The 22,024-nt window shown below is 38.9% G+C and overlaps 2 protein-coding genes across 2 annotated transcripts in view; one reads left to right on the top strand and one right to left on the bottom strand.

Moving 5' to 3' along the window:
- Positions 1-937: 937 nt before the first annotated feature.
- On the top strand, positions 938-17,028 carry LOC117331732 (kelch-like protein 17). Its single transcript, XM_033890592.1, has 7 exons — positions 938-2,079; positions 3,570-3,711; positions 5,103-5,409; positions 5,507-5,693; positions 6,052-6,246; positions 15,612-15,829; positions 16,271-17,028. Exons 1-7 carry the CDS (start codon positions 1,034-1,036, stop codon positions 16,447-16,449), a joined length of 2,274 nt encoding a protein of 757 aa, XP_033746483.1. The 5' UTR covers positions 938-1,033; the 3' UTR covers positions 16,450-17,028.
- The window catches only part of LOC117331733 (protein rolling stone-like), a 17,959-nt gene continuing 12,830 nt past the window's right edge, over positions 16,896-22,024 (bottom strand). The window contains exon 2 of the mRNA XM_033890593.1: positions 16,896-18,495. Coding sequence (XP_033746484.1) covers positions 17,671-18,495 — 825 coding nt within the window. The 3' untranslated portion in view covers positions 16,896-17,670. The remainder of the gene's footprint in view (positions 18,496-22,024) is intronic.

Below are 22,024 nucleotides of genomic sequence, written 5' to 3'. Positions count from 1 at the left end.
ATCCGAAGTTTCTGATGTGTTATCGGCCTTTTAAAATCAGATTTGGGCCGACTAATGTAAAAGACCGATAAAACATCGGTAGTATCTGTTGGTGATCTTAAATCAGGATGTAGTTCAGACTTCATTATCCCAAAGAGTTCAGACTTCTGATAGAGATCAATCGGTTCAGATTTACTGAGAATCAAGCTATAAACAGTTTAGACATTGCGACTTGGACGCAAATCATATCGGATTCGCGGGTACATACCACTTGAAAAATAAATCACAAACTTAAAAAAACAAAAACAAAAAACAGTTTTCAAAGATTTCCAACTATTTAGACCTCACTGTTGAGTTTTCCGTATAAGTATAATGCACAATCTACCTGTATATAATGTATCTACTTAATTGATAAGGAGTTAAAATCTTTTAGAAAGGTGACAGAAATTAATTAATATATATATTTTTTTTCATGTTCTATTCAACGACAGCCACAGTGTATGCATTAGCGGGCTGAAGTTAGCAGCGGATTCGTTATTCGTTATTGGGGATTCGAATAACGAATCCGCTGCCAGCAGCGGATTGGGGATTCAGGTTCTGTCAAAGCACACTTGTTTGCAACCACAGGTTTACCCTTTTAGCTCACGTGGGGTTCGAAAGACCGATGACATTACGCAACGCCCTTCGGCCGTCAATTATATACAAGTATAGTCATGGACCACTGACCACGGTGGGCATATTCCCCCAACATAACTTGAGGGGCAGGACCAAACAGAGACAATATGCACCAAATTGGTTAAGAGTGTCTTCTGTAGGAATGAAAAGATTTCGTTTGTTTCCCTATATTTACTACCATATCCAGATAAGCGATATATTATTGCGCCATAAATTTTTTATCACGTGATTTAAAAGTTCATTTGTTGATGACGTCACAATAGAAGCTATGACGTTTGTGGATATAATGTCAAGGTGACAACAGCAAACATGTATCTTGCTTATTCTGGTTAGAGTGACGACAACTCCGAAAAATCTTGAATCAACTTTCTGCAAAATCATGAACGACAGTATACCAAGAACGCCGTCCAAGGTTAGGGCACGGCGTGAAAGTCTTCAACACATACAGGAAATTCCCGTACGGGACACGGGAGCTGGGGTAGGATTCTCTCCCATTGGCGGACGTACAGCACAGGTTACTCCCGAATCCTTGATCTACCAGGACTCGAGGATTTCGGTAATAGACAAACGCCGACTGTCCGATCCTCCAGGGGATAATCGGCGAACTTCCGACACGTCTACCGGAAACAGTCGGAGAACATCCAGTGCCGGTGGCATTGTGTTACCAAAACCTCAAATGACTGGTAACCGCGCAACCCCATCAACACGCGTGGAGTTATCGAATTTCCTGTTAAATCTGTGGAGAAGACAGGAAATGTGTGACATAGTGATTCGGGTCGGAGGCATGGAGTACAAGGCTCATAAGTTAGCTCTGGCGGCCTACAGTGACAAGTTCACCAGCCAATACTGCGAGCGACTCCCGACCTCTATCTCCGAGGTGAACCTGTCAGCCTCCTCCAGGGAGGCAGTAGAGGAGGTTTTGTTGTACATTTACACGTCCGAACTGAACCTTACGATGGACAACATTGACGCTGTGATTGGCTGTTCTAGACAACTCGGCATTCATTCCGCTTTAAACCTCTGTAAACAATTTTTGCTTGATTTTACCCCGGATAATCTGTTCAATATGTGGTGGATAGCAGACAAGCACGATCTCTTGGACGTGTTGTCAAATCTGGAGGCGGCTGTGTGCGATCATTTTGGCCAGTTGTACACGTCTGTAGGATATCTACGAGGGCGCTTAGACCAAATTCGACATTTTATTTGTAAAGACAACCTTGGCATCCGTGATGAGCTTGACGTTTTCTTGGCCGTCGTGTCCTGGATAGACTTCAATAGACAGGATCGACTTCGCCACGCCCATGATCTCCTTTCCTGTGTCCGACTCCTACATATCTCTCCGGAACAGTTGGCCACACAGGTGGAAGTGATAGACTACCTGTTCCAGATCCCCGCCTGTAATGCTTTACTGTTATCCGCGTACAGGTACAGTATTTATAACAGAGGGCTAATCAATTATATTTATTTCAATTTCTTTGCAAAGGATCGAACCAGGGATCTCTGACTTACTAGTCTTATGCTCAGTCGATCGAGTTAAAGAGAAATTCACCCTAGCCGAACGGTATATTGCAGCTTCTTTTTACAGGTTCGGGTTTAACGATAATGTTTGTTAGGAAAGCATGGGTCCTAGTATGTGAAAAAAATGGGCCGACCTAGAGTACCCGGACCAAATCGGTTTCGAGGTCTATTTTGAGAATTTTAGGATGAAGAACATACCGTAGAAAATATATGTATAACTGTTAAATCGTCCGGCTAGTCTGAGCTAGTAAGGTGACCATACTCTCTACTGTTACACTACTCCCTCCTTCACAAAGTCTTCACCCCGAAACCAACCACAACCCAGGTTCTTTCCCCCATGGAAGCCTTTCAATCTCCTATAGCTTTCATTTGGAGTGGTCGGTGGCACCAAATCTTTAATAGGAAGGAGTAATGATAGAAGCGAAGCCTTGGCTAGCGAAGATGACCTGCCCGTGGCGGGCTTCGAACTAGCGACCTTTCGCTCTCGGGGCAAAAATCGTACCACTAGGCTAAAGGGATATTCCCGCTAGTCTGAGCTAGTAAGGTGACCTTATACTCTCTACTTTTACACTTCAAGTAGGTTAACATTAATCTTTTCACGAATACCTATCACTCCTCGAAATAATACTCTCCCTGCAAAAATTGTCTGTACGAAGTAGGTAACTTTGTAGACTTCTTAAAGTATAGTTAGTTAGATTACATGAAATCAAACAAGGAAAGAAAAAAAGAAATCTTCCGTCCATTAAAAGAGTTAATCACAGCCAGGGGAGCCAATATGGCCCTTAATGAATCGATTTCTACATATCACATATTCGCAGGTAGTCGGCCCAGTTGAAAGACTGTCGCACTGTGAAGTGCCATCTATAATTATATCCACGTACTTGGTAACAATAGGCTTTGGACTTACTGTCGTCCCTTATAGGTAGCATGAACGTCAACTAGAAAAGGGCAGTAAGCCATGCTCTTCTGTACAATATTCATATTTGCAATAGTATTTTTTTTTAATTTAATCTTAATAGACAAATAGATTATGATTATTTTCGCAAGATTATGATGTTCACCCAGAGCTAACAGAACAGCCGTATCCGACGATGAGCAATGGTATGTAGCTTGCAGTCATGACGTCATTTTCCGATGTTAGCGTCGTTTGAATTTCTTGGATTAGAAAAGGTAGCAAATTTATACATTGACACAAACTGGTGCTGTGAATGCAACATGATTCGTTGATTTGTCATATTCAAAAACATTAGACACATCTATATTTGCAAATATACCATTAAAAAAATGGCATCGCGAGCTTGCCATGCACTCTTTTCCGTATAACTGTTAAACGTAAACGAAGGCGTCAATCTTAACTTTACCGAATGCTGATATAATCGCCATCTTTCATCCAACAGATACCACGCCCTCCATTACAGCGGAAGTGACGTAGCAAACTCCACCTCTGTTCCACCACGGAGAACTCCACACACATCCACGGACCCGGATCCTGCGTCAGGACGCAACTTTTGTCAGAACAACGCATTTCCGACTCGTATGGTAATGAATTAAATCAATCCTATAGCAACACTGCAATCAGGAGAGACGATATCAAATCGCCACTGGTACCTTTGATAAGCCGAACTTATAAATGTATGTTTTATGGTATGTCTAATATACCTCATCAAATTAGATTAAGAATGTCCGACACCGTTTATAAAATGTCTGATATAATCGCACGACATTCTGGACCAAACATTAATATATTGCTCTGGGAATAATAACCTGGCTTGTCATAAGTACTTGTTTTACGTATGGGGGGCATTTGGCCAATCCATGTCATTCAGAGCGTTAGATCTTACGCAGGAAACCAGGAAAACAGTCAACCAGAGCAACGGCATCACTTCCATGTTTATTGTCTGATAAACTTACAATACCAACAGCCATACAAACAGGTAGTATATTCTGATAAGAAAAGATCCCAACAATAACAACTAAACGGAAACTTTCCATTATAGAATTAGATTAATTTCAATTCTGTCTTAGTGTGTTGAATAGGAAACAAAGTCGCTGGAGTTACGTGCTTTATTTATTACATTTTTAGATTTACTGTACAGTTTTTATCTATACTGTTTAGAAATTGTGATAATCATATCTACTTATCTATGATTTATTCTGCATGTTATAATGTTCACATGGAACGTAATAGTGATCCTTTGCCTACATAACAATCGGAACTCCTCGGAAATTTTCGGAATTATAGGGAATTCTACTGATTCCTACCCTTAATTAGTTATCTTCTCTCTGCCACAAAGGGCCGGTAGTGGGTTATGATTTTTCATTGGTTTATTTCTATATCTGGTGATGTACGCACTGCTAATCCAGACAAAGAAAGCCCAAATAAGCATGAAGCGATAGATTTCATCGTCAAGAGTAAATATATCCTTTGGTCGATAAACAAACGAAGAGGATCTTCCGTTTCGCTTTTTAAAATAATTACAGACAAGCGGTGTCCAATGTGCTTACTGAAATAACACTATAGACGCTTGTTGCTTCAGTTGAACCATCTCCACGATGACATAAAATGCGCAATAAGGATGTACTGGCTGGAGTAAAAATTCCTACTCGAGATGGTTACTCGCTTCCGGTGTGTAGCGTACACAAGGGAGGTAACTGGGGAGGGGTACCAGTCTATAGAGGGAATGTAACTCTGACGTTGTACATGCCTTACATGTTGGGCCTACCTTCGGAATATCTTTAATAATCCATTGAAATGAAATATCACCAGAAGTATGATGTGTTAAGCTTTAGTAAAGAGTTCATACAGTCATCGTTAAAATACATTCCGAATTCTATAACATTCAGTAAAATATGTTTTTCTGAGATGATCTGAACGAAGAAACAGACTCCGTCCAAACTCATCACCAATTGTACGTCCATTGATGTTGTAGTCAACGTCTAGTCCTGTGAAGGATGGATGCAGAGCGACTCCAAAGCCAAATTCTCCATCGAAGTCCCAGCATTTGAAATCTTACTATTCGCTGGCCAGAAGTACGTCAAACATACCTCTCGCTTCTCACCCTACCACACTGCTAGCAGTAGGAGGGGTGGACCCCTTCGACACCCAGGCGGAAATAGCGTGTCGTATGGTGGAGCAGTACAATCCATTGTCAAATAGCTGGCACCACTTGACGACCCTACCGGAAACACGTCATCACCTAGGCGTCGCGATGTTGGATGGCTTCCTGTTCGTTATAGGTGAGATTGTTCTTTTTGTGACGATGTTTTATTGCAATTTAATAATGATGTACTTTGGTAAGGCATACTTGATTTTTTTGTTCTAAATAATTGACAGGAGGATCAATCCTGCTTAAAGATGACATTGATAATCTCGCAAATCCTACTGATGTCAACTTCCGATACGATCCAATCAACAATTTCTGGTCGAGAATCGCCTCCCTGAGACAGCCCCGGATGTACCTGAGTGTATGTGTCCTAGAGGGCATACTTTACGCCATAGGCGGAAATGACTCATATGGCAGGTAAATATTTAAAGGTCTAGGTTGAGGAATTGTTCACAAGTTACTCGTAGAGACCAAAAAAATCATGGATATTTTATAACAGTTTTTAATAAGATAATGCCTCTGGTAACTTGATGATCGTGTGAGATGTACCATGTGCTCTTTAAATATATATAACGTATAATATTTAAAATTCAAGTGATGAGCAAGTATTCTTTGAAACCGTTTCCTCTTCGAGGAACCAACGTGTATCTGTCATGGTTGTGTAAATATGTTTTGTTGTCATACATGTATATATCAGTCTTCATTTCGTTGCCATTATCAATGCACCTTGTTCCCGCGACCTCACAGTACAATATGGCCGTCCTTGTCTTTACAGGTCACTGAATTCTGTAGAGTATTACGATCCTGATTTGGACCAGTGGGGTTTTATCGCGCCAATGGCCTCACCCAAGATAGGCGTGGCGGCGGCTGGATACAGGGGCAAACTGTACGTTGTCGGGGGATTTCAGGAAATAACAGGTCAACGGGCTGTTCTCAACAACGTCGAGTGTTACGACCCACGGACAAACAGGTCAGTAGATCTCGCTTTATTAGGTACCCTATTTACATTATGATATTCTTGTACCAAGGTCATCTAAAAAGTAAATCCAGTGATATTTTCGCAAGACTATTAATTACTTTTGTACTCTGCAATTAAACAGAAGTAACCTGATCAATTGTTAGTATGTTTCATGGCAAACTTTGGGCCTTGCTTTTGACATGTAATTGCAAATGCAAATGGCGGTTGTGATTAATATCACACAAATATGGCATAAAGGGAGGTATTTCAAACGTCAAATGAGCTCTTATTAGATACTATTAAGAAGTCTAAATATAACAATCAGTCTGATTTTATAAAAAGTAGTTCAGCCGCTGAATTTGTGGTAAAAGATGCAGTTTTCTGAAAAAATACTACTACCAAACTCCAAAGTTTGACTATTTTCTCTAACACAGTCTTCCTGCTTTGTTCAGAGTTCTGTTCTTTCAAAACGTCTGATAAGAGCGTCTTTGATTATTCACAACCGCCATTTGCTTTTCAAGGTAAAAACAAAATAAATATTTGCGATTTTATAGAGACATATCCGGTCAAACAGTTGGCGCTATTGTGTGGTATAGAGACTTATAAGCATAACGGTATCGTTATTTTGTACAAATGTGTTCTCCTAAAACATGTATTTTCGCATGTTTTGCCGAAATTACCAAACAGCTTAACAAATTATCTGTATACATGTATGTCAAAAGCATTAGACCCATAGATAGCCATGATACATACTGAAAAGTTGATCAAATTACTTCTGTTAAAGAGTATGATTTATAGGCTTGTAGACACAGCTCTGCATATGCTGTTTATGTGACCATTTAATCTAGACCTGACTTTCCGGTCTGGCGGAGAAAATCTCCTCGCTGTCGAAGGCTTGGCTATGCATGAGCAGTAACGAAATGCAGTCACCATCAATTCTCCGTTCTCCCAGAAAGATGACGAAACGAAAAGATACTTGGTAAATAAATATTCGGTTCATATCCATGACATAAATATTGACTCATAGTTTCAAATGACTACAAAGTGTTCGGCGCCTCATTTGTACGCCGTTTTATGTATACGTAATGACGTCCCAGGTGGTTCAGCGGGCGTTGCTGCAACCATTCCGATGTGATACATTAAGTATGTGGCGGACTGGGATACGAGATATCCGTTTTGTTTGATGTTAGTGAGTAAATGAGCCGTCTAATCGAAATTACAAATTTATTTCGGTTCTGGATAAAAGATAATTTGGGATTTTTCTTGCTATAATTATTAGATGTAATACAGTGTTGTGTTATAGATCTGAAAGTGGCGTACAGGTGGACACTTTTCACCGTTGGAGTGTGTCAAGACAAATAAGGGAAGCTTTTTTTTTCGTTGAATGCCTGTTCATTGCACACGAGGTTTAAAATAGAATTTTATATGCATTTCCTCAGTATGGAGATCAGACAGCTCCTTGCAAAATCTGGTTTTAATATACTGAACACTGTCTGGGACGAACAGTGGAAATTACACACATATACATAACTAAGGAAGATAGCTCGCTATTACAATTTTCATCAATAATTCCAATTTACATGGAATCGCTTAATCATAACAATACATCATTATATAAGATTACCACTACTCCATTCATATATGAAATAAATGAAATGCCTGTATGTGGCACAGAGCCATTCTACATACTAAAAGCTGCCATCTCTGTACAATTGTTGAAATTCTGAAATACTATAAATAACTGTTTTACTTCTAGTGTAATTGCAGATATATAGATATACTAAAATATCAAAATGCCAAAATAATCATTTCCAAATTGAACTGGCACAACTACCTCAAGCTCTATGAGTCAAATTATACAAATAAGAAAATATCTAATAATAATACAATTGAAAATTATCACTTACCTAAATTATCATATACCTATAAGAATCAATATTTAACATAGAAACAGTTTACAGGAAGATGATAGCAACTTGCTTTTGTTCTGTGTGGGGAAAAAAATGTGGTCAGCTTGACCTGTAGTATCCCACCAGGGGACTGACCACCAAAGGAATATAGAAATACTGACCAATAAAAAACTAGAAAAGAACAAGGACTTTGGACTTTAATCTCAGGGTGTAAACTGTAACACAAAATATAGCAAGACATTAAATACAGAATACATAAAAAAAAAAAAACACACCCTAGGTAACATGTAACGTCAATAAACGAACAAACACATACACAATACATACTGTGCACATCCAAACAAACATTTAAACACAGCTACAACACTTAATACATAACACAAATCAAATAAGACCCTGTTACATTTTTCCTGCTTCGAAAAATGTCGTCCTCAACAAGAGATGTGCAACAGGTAACAGGAATTCTAGAACTGTGAAAATAAAGCTGGAACAAAAAACAATTATATCATTGATATACAATACAAGGAGCTATGTTGCCTTTTCAGTGAGGATCTGAAGTAATGTACATTTATTTTAGACACAACCTCGTCAATCTTTCTACAAGAATTCCTGTGTTCACACGCTCTGCTAAATATTTTGCCCTCTGCTTTCAATCAGACTCTTTGACCAATGGTTGATTTCTCAAAATGAATTATCCACTTCGCATCCATGTAGGCTTTTCTCTTGTCTGTCGCTGCCTCTTCTGCACAGCAGGATTGTCTCGATCTCCTTCTGCCTCTGATTGTGGTTCCGTATAATCTTGAGGTTCATCCTCTGATTTAGCTATTGGGTCTGGATCAGCTATTGACTCTGACTTAGCTATTGGTAGGTCGAACATCTGTCCTTCCAATTAGCATTTCATCCCTCTCTGACGATGAAATGATAGAAACTTCGATTGGGTCTGGATCAGCTATTGACTCTGACTTAGCTATTGGTAGGTCGAACATCTGTCCTTCCAATTAGCATTTCATCCCTCTCTGATGATGAAATGATAGAAACTTCGATTGGGTCTGGATCAGCTATTGACTCTGACTTAGCTATTGGTAGGTCGAACATCTGTCCTTCCAATTAGCATTTCATCCCTCTCTGACGATGAAATGATAGAAACTCCGATTGAAGGCACCTTCCTCAATGCATGTGTCCTCTTTCTGGAAGCTGGTCTTAGTTTCTCATCTAACTTTGAAATGAATCCAATAGGTAGGTTGTGGTTCCTATTTAACATCCTTACGCGTTCCTCGCCATTCTCCTTCCTTACCACATGCTGGAATTCAAGGATTTGGCTTATCCATCACAATGTAAGGCTCTTCCTCCCACTTATTGGACAGTTTGTGTTTGTTTACCTTTGAATGCCACACTCGTTACTAAGACACGATCTTCGATATTTAATACTGCTTCGCGTACATTGCAGTCGTAGCTTCTTTTCTGTATTTCCTTTTTGTAGAGTATGACGCTGCTAACTCATAAGCTTTTATGAGGCGTTGTATCATATCCTGCACATACTTCGTCGTGGAACTCGACTCTTTTCCTAAGTCGTCATCAAATGCAAGGTCCACCGTTAATCTAGGATTCCGCCCAAACATGAGGAAATACGGACTCTGGCCTGTAGATTCCTGACGAGTGCAATTGTAGGCATGTACCATGATCTGGTGATATAGTTCTAAGCATCCCATGTAGTGTCCGATTAAATCTTTCACATTGACCATTACCCATGGGGTGATGAGGACTAGTGTACGTTTTCTCCACCCCTGTGATACTGCAGAGCCCCTTCATCAGCTGACTTTCACAATCGGGCCCTTGGTCTGTGAACAACGAATGGTTAAATGCATGTTGCGCGTAGGTACCGCTACAGATTATCGCGTAAAATAATCTGAAACAAATTTTTCTTCTCGATTCCACCCATGGATCACATGCCTTTTTACACTCCTCAGTGAAGATGGATTTTTATCACGACGTTGGTGGCCCATGTTGTTGTGCAGCATAGTTAGCACTATGCTAACCTTTGACCTCCGACTTCTACTTTCTCTATCTACTGTAAGATCTCTGCATAACAACCAATCTTTCATCTTCAGTCGATCAAAAATCCTCAGCATGACTAAGTGAGCTGATACTGGGGAATGGGGTGGGGGATGATGTCCTTTGGTTTGTTTCCTGACCTGAACACTGACAAATGGTATCTTAAACCCAAGTCAAGTATCCTTCTGTCGTCGTTCATTTTGAATTAAATCAGGTATCGAATGCAGAGTCGAAGATGGAGGTATTTCATCAGTCTCCTCGACAATTTGAACTTATGGTCTCAATTCAAGCAGAGATGTCAACGCATCCCGCCATCAATGTTTAACGAGGTAAGGAATCATCTCCAGTTGCTAGCAGCTAGTGTGATACGCATATCCCACTCGCAATGGTCTTCAAACATCGTCTTAGTGCGTAAGAAGAATGGGAACCTTCGACTGTGCGTGGACTATCGCCAACTCAACAATAGAACCGAGAAGGATGCCTATGGACTACTGCGCATAGATGAGATCCCAGACAACTTAGCGGGCAACAGGTTTGTCTCAACCGTCGACATGAAGTCAAGCTACCAACAGGTGGAGATCCATACTGAGCATAAAGAGAAAAACGCCTTCAAAGTAGGACCATTAGGATTTATAGTACATGCGGATGTCTCTTGGCCTCGCCAAAACTCCGGCTCAGAGGTTGATGGAGGAAGTTTTGATGGGCCTGCACACCAAGTATGTCTACATTGACGACGTGATTACCTTCTTTAAGACATCCGAGAACCACCTACACCGCTTGGACCTTGTGTTTAACCGTGTCTCTGAATGTGGTATGAAGCTTGCTCCTGACAAATACTATTTCTTTAGTCCGAAGGTGAAGTATGTTGGACACATCGCGAGTATAGTATAAACCCGGACAAGTTAGAGAGAGTGACAGCATGGCCAAGACCAGAGAATTCGGACGCTGTGAGGAAGTTACTTGGGTTCGTTAGCTATTATCGCCGATTTATTCAGGACTTTTCAGGTATAGCCGGCCTCTTCCCCTTCTTATGACACCATCCAAGAAGAAAAGGAAGAATGCAAAGATGAAAGACAATACGCCACATCTATAGAAATGGGAAGAGGAACAGGGATTCCAGACACTGTTGCAAGACCTTCACTTTAACTCTGGTAATTTTGCCTCTTATGTTTAAACACCGAATTCAATTGTAGGTGTAATCTAATCAAAATATAAAGTTCATTCATTCATTCATATTTTTTCCTTCGTCATTACCGATTTCAATTTCACCCTTATCAAAGTTTCACAAAAGAAGAAGAAAAAAAACAAAAACAAAAAACAACTAAACTCATACACGTTTTTTCAAACGGACTTTATTTTGCAGAGACATTCCAAAAGCGTTGCATTAAAGTCACATGTGTTGTACGATTATGTTATAAGGGGAACATTCATTCATAAACAAATATCACTACGCGTTTGAGAATGAATAGCGTTTTATCGATGTATAGATATAATAAGTATTACAAATGCTACAGAATACTGATAAAGAAGTCTATTTATATCTAACCCAGACGTAAACATCACCATTACGTAGCACATGGTTAGTCATCTGTCAGTCATCTGCCCGCGCCATTCTTATCGTAGTAAGGTCATGTTGCCATATTACATTGTTTAGTAGGTCATCCTTGGGCCATCGCCAACGACATTCGTACGACAGGTAATCACGTTTCAGAATTCGTCAACACGACCGAAACAGCAACAAAAATATGTTAGTGTTTTACTGTATAGATTAAAGTAATAGCCGATCGTCATGGTTTCAAAGATGAATAGAAAATTGTCGTTTTTATGTAAAATTTGCGTACACATCCATTTTTACATTTTACAACGATAAAAAAAGTTAAACGGAAAACTGATATTCCATCCATTATCACTATAATGTAACCATTCAGAGTGTCCTGATTCGTGTCGTCTGTAGCGTACCTTAGTGAGGTGGCACTATAAAGTGGGAACTTTCACAAGGAGACAAAACACGAACAAACCGCTGCCCCCAAATCACAAACACTACACGTATGCAGATCGTACACAGGAGAGACCGTTCTCATTAAAACAACCATCGTTGTAATGCTGGTAATGTTTGAAATTATTTCATACCTCTCACATTAGTAAGCCGGGTATATAAAAAAAATTACAGTAGTCACTTTGTCTGTTCGTGCGTTCGTTTGTGATTGCCAGTCAGCCGGCCTTCCGTGATAACGTTACGTACATGTTACCTCAGGATCCCCTTGACAGATTTAATTCATATTTTTATTTTGGTGATCGTTCAAGGTTAAAGGTAAAAAAAGTCACACTTGACCACTTATGAAATAATAATAAAAACCACTTTTGTACACGATATATAAGACCAAATGAATAGGTGTATTTCGTGCAAACCTACCATACCAGAAACGTAGAAAGTTGGTCGTATAATGCACACACACGCCTTCTGGTACCAGGTAGCCACTGACCGACAAACACAGATATCGGTATATCAAAATTACGGGAGTATGATTATACATGATTTGGCTATTTTCCACTTTTTAATGATAAAGAGGGCAAATCTAGGTCTGTGTTTACGTGCGAGATAAACATTTATAGACATATTACGCGGTGTATGCAATACTACTGACACATATTGGTAGACCTACTGACCTACAACCCGCCTGTCCCTCGGCAGGTGTGCTGACCTACTATTCGCCAGTCCTTCGTCAGGTCTGCTAACCAACAAATCACCAGTCCCTCGGCAGGTCTACTGACCTACTACTCACCTGTCCCACGGCAGGTCTACTGACCTACTACTCACCAGTTCCTCGGCAGGTCTGCTAACCTACAAATCACCAGTCCCACGGCAGGTCTACTGATCTACTACTCACTTGTCCATCAGCAGGTCTACTGACCTACTACTCACTTGTCCAACAGCAGGTCTACTGACCTACTACTCACCTGTCCAACAGCAGGTCTACTGACCTACTACTCACCTGTCCAGCAGCAGGTCTACTGACCTACTACTCACCTGTCCAACGGCAGGTCTGCTAACCTACTACTCACTTGTCCATCAGCAGGTCTACTGACCTACTACTCACTTGTCCAACAGCAGGTCTACTGACCTACTACTCACCTGTCCAACGGCAGGTCTGCTAACCTACTACTCACCAGTCCCATGGCATGTCTACTGACCTAATACTCACCTGTCCAACGGCAGGTCTGCTAACCTACAAATCACCAGTCCCACGGCAGGTCTACTGACCTACTACTCAATTGTCCAACGGCAGGTCTACTGACCTAATACTCACCAGTTCCTCGGCAGGTCTACTAACCTACAAATGACCAGTCTCTCGCCAGTCCCTCTACCGGTCTGCGGACCGTGTACGCATCAGTCCCTCAACAGCTCTGCTGACCTACTACTCACCAGTCCCGCGACAGGTCTGATGACCTACAAATGACCAGTCTCTCGCCAGTCCCTTGGCAGGTCTGCAAACCTACTACTCGCCAGTCCATCTACCGGTCTGCGGACCTTGTACTCATTAGTCCCTCAACAGCTCTGCTGACCTACTACTCACCAGTCCCTCGGAAGGTCTTCTAACCTACTACTCGTCAGTCCCTGAACAGGTCTGCTAGCCTACTAATAGCCAATCTCTCAGCGGATGTAATCGGATATGCCAGGATCCTGTATATACGTGTAGTAGACGTTGGAAACACTCTTCAGTTCACATTTCGACCAGTATTGTTTTTCTAAGAGTCACAAGTCCAATACAATACAGCTATATTAAAAAGCGATTTTATTATGAAAGCATGCGTCCACCAATTGTAATGGTACTGCATTGGTAATGTATTGATTGTTATTTCGGGTCTGTACCGCATGGTGGTAACAAGTGCGTGTTCAAGATTGATAAAATGGTTCTTCAAATTTTGTTAACGATTTTACGCCACCAAACTCCACTTCTGGAATACAGTATGTACCACAATGCGACTGTAATGTAACTCCACCACTTCCACTTCTTGAGTACTGTATGTACCACAATACGTCTTTAATGTTAATATTAGAGGAGGAAAACCTTTGCCTAAGCAATGGACATAGCAAGCAAAATCATTGCTTTTAGACTATGGTGATAAAACTAGTCCTCAGGTAAAGAATGGAGAATGTATAAGGTACTGATTTTGTTGTTATTGATCAAGTCCAGTTCTGTTTACAAGCAAAAAATATGTCTGTTATGATTACGTTATTACGGTTTATTAATGTTTTGTGTTTTAAATTGCTCATGCTTTTCAGGATGCTTTGTCTTAACTTCCATGGCATCTACGAGAATCTTTAAATGGACATTTTTTGAAACAGAGTGAAAATGTCGGTAATTTAATATGACTGATGTGCAGTACCCAGTGGAAATAAATCGATATTTACCACTTCCACTCTACATGCATACTGTTTTAGGACGTAAAAAAGCCAGAATGTAAATGTAATCTATATGAAACTAGTACATATCGATATAATACCTGTTCAATATTTATTAGGTAGCAGTGTACAGTAAAAATGTCCAATTCTGAAAAATAAGGCAAATGTTTTAGATATGTAAACATAGTCAGTTAACCCTACACATTACCTTTAATAAAGTACATATTTGTAATCTATACAACATTTTCTATGTTTTTCAGACCTGTGAGTACCATGGTAACAACTTAAAAAAAACTTTAAAAAATGACACGATGACACAATTTTCTACACATTTTTTTTTCTGAACCCTATTTGAAATTGAATATCTCAATGACAGAATTAATCTTGTTTTGACATATGTTGTACATTAAGTGGCCTGCTACCTTAGAGGATTGATACTTGATAGATTATTACTTATTAAACAAATTAATTTGAAAATTCATTTATGACTGTTTATTCACTTTCTGTTCATTAAACTGGAACAAAGGATTAGAGCGTTTGCTTGATAACTTTCTACATTTGCTTTGTATAATACATTGATTTTACCACAACAATACCGATCTAATTGAAAAACGATATAATTAGACATTAGTGATATTGTATTACCCTTACCAATTGTTATCGGGCGATGCGATTGTTAGTTTCTCTCGATAATACTATTCCTATACGACCTAGAAACTTAATTCAAGAAAAGCTTTATATTTCAGTAACAACATTTATATTTGTTTTGTCAGCATTACTTATTATGTCTGTTATCTCAAAATGTAGATAGGACGAGATGTTTTGATTCTGAACAATCTGTCCCAGGAGCTAACAGAACCCAGTTACAGGGTGTCTGAACGCGATGGAGTGCGTCTGCCATTCCATTAAGTGTTCGTGTGCGTCACCGTTCACCTCTCAACATCGCAGTTATAATAACCTTTTGTGATAAACGCTTAAGTGACCAGGAAACTGTTATAAATCCATTTCAGTTGGACTGCCAAGAACTCCCTTCCAGTACCGTGTTGCCATGCCAACCTAGTAGAGGCCCGAGGGTCACTCTACCTTCTGGGAGGATCCACTATTCCCGTAGGTAGCTCATCCATTTGTTCCCTATCCTCGGTCTACCGTTACTGTGACGACGAAGATGTATGGGAACTGGTCTCCAACATGAGAATCCCTAGACATGACGCAGGGGCCGCAGTTATCGGTAGGTGTAGCACGGTGTAATGAACGGTAGATTTACATAAAAGTGATGAGCGAATACATGATTCTGTAAACAGTGTTATGGTCCGTATAACACGCAATGCTTTTACTGACAATTTCAATAAATACCAACGGGCTTTATGTCCGTCCGCAATGACACCTGAGTGGTATAGGACCATAACGGATATGACGTCATGGCATTGTCTTTATTCTGCAATTGTAATGTATCAGAAAAAAATATTCGTAGTTTTTACACTCGCAAATGCGTTTATGTCGACGCTGGTGTTTTTGTTGCCATTCCCATGTTGACGCTTGCGTCCGTGTCTGCTTTGGGTTAAAATTCACATGACTAAATGTCACTTTATATATAGGTCATACGAACGTTAAAAACATGTCATTTTTGTTTCCAGTGCTTATATTTTCAATTTATACTTTTGCGTTTTAGAGTCGAGAATTTACGTAATCGGAGGAGTGAGTTCAGATGAGGGAAGATCTCTTATGGACACCGAGTGTCTAGATGTTGACCGCGACTTGATGACCTGGGTAGATGACCTCCAGCCCCTTGGTCACTCAGTCCTCGGTATTGCGTGTTGCGCACTGGCTGGCGACGTATCCGTTCACTAAAATCTTCTCGTGCAACATACAGAACGCATGTAACAAAATACATAACCAAAATTTCATTTGAAACGGCACACTCCATCTGTGTCCTTTTACATGTATCTAACTAGGCTTGATGTCGGTATAGTAATTACAGTGCTGTCGCTTGATCCGTTGTCTTATTGAAACAAAAACGCCACGTAAGGTAATAAGAAGTCTCATTAAGGCATGTCGACGTTCTGATGAAAAGTTTACTTATAATTGTCGTCTAATCAGGTACATGATCAATGTATTGGCAGAATCAAGTGTCATTGCAATAAACTGGCATATTTCATATTGACCAGAGTGTAAGATATTTTAAGAATGACCATGTCTAGAGGCCACTCACGTTGACCTCATCAATTATTTATTGCTCATTACTGTTATTGCATTTAAATATATGTTGGATTTACATACGATAATAAAGAATCGAATCAATTCCCAGATTTTGTTTTATTTTCACATCCCCAAAACACATTCACAAATGAAAGACATCGTTTAAGTTCCATTGAGATGATGTATGGCGCTACGTCTGACCAGTGCGTGTCACTGTATTCTTCACACAAATCAGTACTGGTATTGATGTCACACGGTATTACCAAAGTAATGATGAACACATGCATTCGTATTAGAAACGGCTTTGAACATACAATGTATTTAGGAAAAGTTCACACCGAATACGGAATGTTTGTAAAGGTTTAGAAATCCTGGTCACGGCACCATTTCGTAGAATTAAAGAAAAGTTCACATCGAATAAAAACGATAGTAGAAGTATTTGCGTTGTCGGAATATAATGGATTAATCAATTATTTCCTTGAAATGACATAGCGGATCAATTGTCAATTTGTGTGTTAAACGTCATCAGAAAAGTAATCACTTTTTGTGTTGTACGTCACCGGTACAATGATCACTTGCTGTGGTATATTATGGCCTACATCACAGTATAGTAATCACTTTCTGCTTGTGCGGTCGTACGTCACCGGTACAGAAATCTATTTGTGTGTTATACGTCACCGGTACATAAATCTATTTGTGTGTTATACGTCACCGGTACAGAAATCTATTCGTGTGTTATACGTCACCGGTACAGAAATATATTTGTGTGTTATACGTCACCGGTACAGAAATCTATTTGTGTGTTATACGTCACCGGTACAATAACCACTTCGTGTGATATGTTTTCAGATCTCTCTGATACAAAATCGGTAATCACTTTGTGTTATAAATGCGATCGTATAGACTCAGCCTAAGTCGATACAGCCCGAAATGAAACAGTTGGATGAGGGGGACGACGACTAATGCCAGTCCAATGACCACACCTGCTGCCAGCCACGGATTGTTCCAGTCCATGATGTCGTAAACGACATTGTGGACAGTATCCCGACTCCAGTAGATCACACTGAACGTAGCGTATGCGACGCCATACGCGATTGGATAGATGACATGGAGTAAGCGCACAGGACGTGCACTGACGGCCACGTCTATTAGGACCAAGACCGTGCTGATCCCATGCATGTTGATATCATTTACAGCTATGCCCTGAATACCCATGAACGGAAATAATGCCGTGAAATACACTATCGTCACCACCAGAGTGAAATGGTGGGCAACGATTGACACCAACCAACAGGTTTGGAAGTACCACGGTAGTGATTTATTAGATTCAGCCAGTGACGTATTTCCGGATTCCTCATTTGCTGTTGTTGAATTGCCCGTTGAAATGTTGCCATTTGACATTTGTCTACCGTTATCGTTTTGAAAGGAGACATTTACCGCTTTAATTGGTTCACTTTTAACCTGTGTTAAAACGATACTGTTGGTGTGATCGTCACCACAGCTTGTGCAGTGACACACAAACGCCAATATGGCCGCTGATAAGAAATGCAATGTTAAAGTCAGGTATGTCCAAATTGTGAGGTAGACCATGATGTTGTGGGATCCACCTCCTTCCGCAAACACTGCGGACAGAGACGCTATTGTGTACGCCGCCGTCACGGCACGAAATATCAAAAAGATGTACGGGTGCCATCGCCACTGCAACAAGAAACACGAGAAATAGTTAACATAAAATTAAACTGTAACCTGCCTTAAAGAGAAACACGAGCATAGTAAATATAAAATTAAACTGTAACCTGCCTTAAAGAGAAACACGAGCATAATAAATATAAAGTTAAACTGTAACCTGTCTTAAAGAGAAACACGAGCATAGTAAATATAAAGTTACACCGAAACCTGTCTTAAAGAGAAACACGAGCATAGTAAATATAAAGTTAAACTGTAACCTGTCTTAAAGAGAAACACGAGCATAATAAATATAAAGTTAAACTGTAACCTGTCTTAAAGAGAAACACGAGCATAGTAAATATAAAGTTACACCGAAACCTGTCTTAAAGAGAAACACGAGTATAGTAAATATAAGGTTATAGTGTAACTGGTCCTAACGGGAAACGCAAGAAATAGTAAATATAAAGTTATAGTGTAACTGGTCCTAACGGGAAACACAAGAAATATTAAATATAAAGTTTTAGTGTAACTGGTCCTAACGGGAAACACAAGAAATAGTAAATATAAAGGTATACTGTAACCTGTCTTAACCTGAAACACGATAAATAGTAAAAATATAGAGGATATTAAATGGTTTCCCGTTGAATATAATATATGTTTTAGGGGTATGGAGAATATCGATATTTTGCACGAGTGAAAAATTTCGATCTATTCTTTCATACGAGAGAACTACAAACTCTCACTACAAAATCTTATATTTTCACTGCTCATCGCTGCAGTGAAAAAATCAATTTGATCAGTTTGATTAATTTCTATATTTCATTGGCAAAAATGCAATGAAACATTATAGTGTAAGGTGTCTTATCAATAATCTTGAGAAATTGTAAATTTAAAGTTATACGTAATCTGTCTTAAATCGAACATGCAAAACTAATATCATAACATAATATAATAAAAACGCGTCAAAAATAGACAGACGGATACGTGACAAACATGTGTACGTGTTAGTATTTTGGAAATGATTTCCAACATAATGAAACAGAGACCTTGTACACTAAGTAGTTTTGACATTAATTACCAGGTGAAGAAATAGCGATACCGATAGGCAATAAAAACTGACAGGAATAAATCAAAACATCTAATGAAAACCTTACAAGAAATAAAATTATATTTGAAATTAATTTCATCTATACCTGATACCAAGGTAGGAGGGGATGTTGAAGAGTTGTGATTCTGTAGATCGGACATGAAACTGTAAATAGGTCTACCAAGCTTTGTATCATCATTAACACATACATTGTACGTATATTTCAAGCTAGTGTTTCTTAATATACTTCCTCCGGAGAGAAAGATTCATTGTTATTTTGTTTTGGTTATTGTTTGAAGTTCTGAAGTGGCACGTGTTGTACTGTCGAAGTGATATGCCTGACGATAGTTGTGTTGGTGGATATAGTGATATTTTTGATACCATCGTCCTGAGAGATGCTATATACATCCTCGTGCTTTTATTACAGATAAATCAACAGGTTTCCTGTCTTGGAATCAATTCCACGTCGATGATTAATTACAAACTCAAATACACTGCCTATGATTTTGACGGTTCGACAAGAACGATATAGCTCACTGCCAGTGTAGGCCTTCGCACAAGTAGTTTTTCTACCGTGCGAACCTTGGGAAAGTGGATTTCAACAGCGTGACCCATATAACCGGTTTGGCGTTATAAAACCCGGTGTTTTGACATTCATAAAAAAGGATGATTTTTCATAGTTCACAAGATCCACGTTGTCTTGTGATATGAACCATTTTGTTTTATCTCATAGATAGCCGCCATTCATCTTAAAGCTTCTTGCTAAAAAAAACCTTGTCTGAACCATTGATATGTCATCTTAAAGAACAAAACTTCAAAATGACGATAAATGGTGTCGATAAAAAAAAAACAAATATAAGAACCGTCATGACATACCCACTCAACAGAACAGTGATGTATTTTCCCTGGACAGTTTTAAAGAATACTACGATATATGGTATAGGATTCCTGTAGTGAATACACCCATGTACTGTTTTCGAAAGAGGGTTTCTGTAATAATGGTGATATTCTGGTTCACAATAAAAATATGTATGCTATTGGAGACTTTCACAAATATTGATTGGATTTACCTCTATAGCATTGTACCTAAAACACCCAAAAAATAAAGGATTATTAAATATCTCAAAAGTTAACTTAATAAGTATGGTATAATCTTAATAAGTATGGTATAAACTTAATAAGTATGGTATACACTTAATAAGTATGGTATAAACTTAATAAGTATGGTATAAACTTAATAAGTATGGTATAAAGAAGACCATTGCATGGAGAGATATATCCGACGTAACCTTCATACTTTTAAAACCTAGTGATTATTCAAAACATTACACCATTCGGACGTGTGGTATATGCTCCCAGTCTCGATGTTGTATGTTGCATTATCTATGTTGTATATATGATGGTTTTTACTCAGATATATTTGAAATGTTCTTTTCTTTAATTCATATTCAAAACAATTTGTATGTTGGTTCCGTTGACTGATAGAAATCGACCAAATTTACATTCAATCTTATATTTATTTTTAAGCTCTGGCTGACTGAAATTAATGATGATACGACGCCGACAAATACAATACTTGTGTTTATCGGAACAAGAAATAGACTCGTTTATCTACAAAAGTTACACACTATACCGCCTCGAAAAGGCTTTCTCCTTGATGTTTTTAATTAAAAGTGAAAATGTTTTAAGAACGATGTGGTTTTGGAAAATCGAAACGAAAAAAATGTAGAAGAAAACATAAAACAAATATCCACAAAAAGAAAAAAAAAGATGAGTTTAAAAATGTGAATCACTGCATTTACCACATATACAACTATAAAGTTTAAGAATGTTAATCACTGCATTTACCACATGTACAAATATAAAATTAAGATTGTTAATCACTGCATTTACCACATGTACAAATATATAGTTTAAGAATATGTGAATCACTGCGTTTTATAAGTGTAAACTCTTGTTCCGCGCAAAATGTGGCCGAGTGAAAATCAAAATGTTGAATCGGTACCATTTGATGGTGTTGACTAAATATTTTCTTTAATATTGCGCTGTTATTTTATCGAACAGTTTAAACGTTGAGTTTAAAACAATTACACAGATGTTAAATATAAACGGCGAATTTTAGCAATGCGTTTTATTTACGGAGTTTAAGACATTTAGATAGATGTTATGTAGAACCTCTAGCCCGCTTTTTAGATTCCCATTCATGCTCATAGAACGACAACTATTTTTTTAAGAAATGGAATAGTGGCACAGTATATCACTTAAATTAATACCCCTTAATAAAGAGAGGTGAAAAACAAACGCATGAATCTTATTAAACAAGTTGCACGAGCTGCACTCCTCTGCCGATTAATATCCAGTTCGTGGTTGGCTGCCTATTACGATACAATCAACTACCTTTTTTTGTTTCGTTATCTTTCATATTCTGATACATTACATGATAACTAAAGCACATTTTGTCATTAGGAATCA

This window comes from Pecten maximus, chromosome 7, assembly GCF_902652985.1.
Source record: "Pecten maximus chromosome 7, xPecMax1.1, whole genome shotgun sequence".
In the NCBI taxonomy this organism is placed as follows: Eukaryota; Metazoa; Mollusca; class Bivalvia; order Pectinida; family Pectinidae; genus Pecten; species Pecten maximus.
The sequence above is the reverse complement of the archived record's forward strand: the minus strand, read 5'-3'. Positions and strand labels throughout refer to the sequence as shown.

Bases quoted from the DNA above. Each gene is read 5' to 3' on its own strand.
- LOC117331732 (XM_033890592.1), top strand. From the start codon at position 1,034: ATGAACGACAGTATACCAAGAACGCCGTCCAAGGTTAGGGCACGGCGT. The intron at 5,694-6,051 runs GTAAATATTTAA...TTGTCTTTACAG, and splicing joins GGAAATGACTCATATGGCAG to GTCACTGAATTCTGTAGAGT. The intron at 15,830-16,270 runs GTAGGTGTAGCA...TTTGCGTTTTAG, and splicing joins CGCAGGGGCCGCAGTTATCG to AGTCGAGAATTTACGTAATC.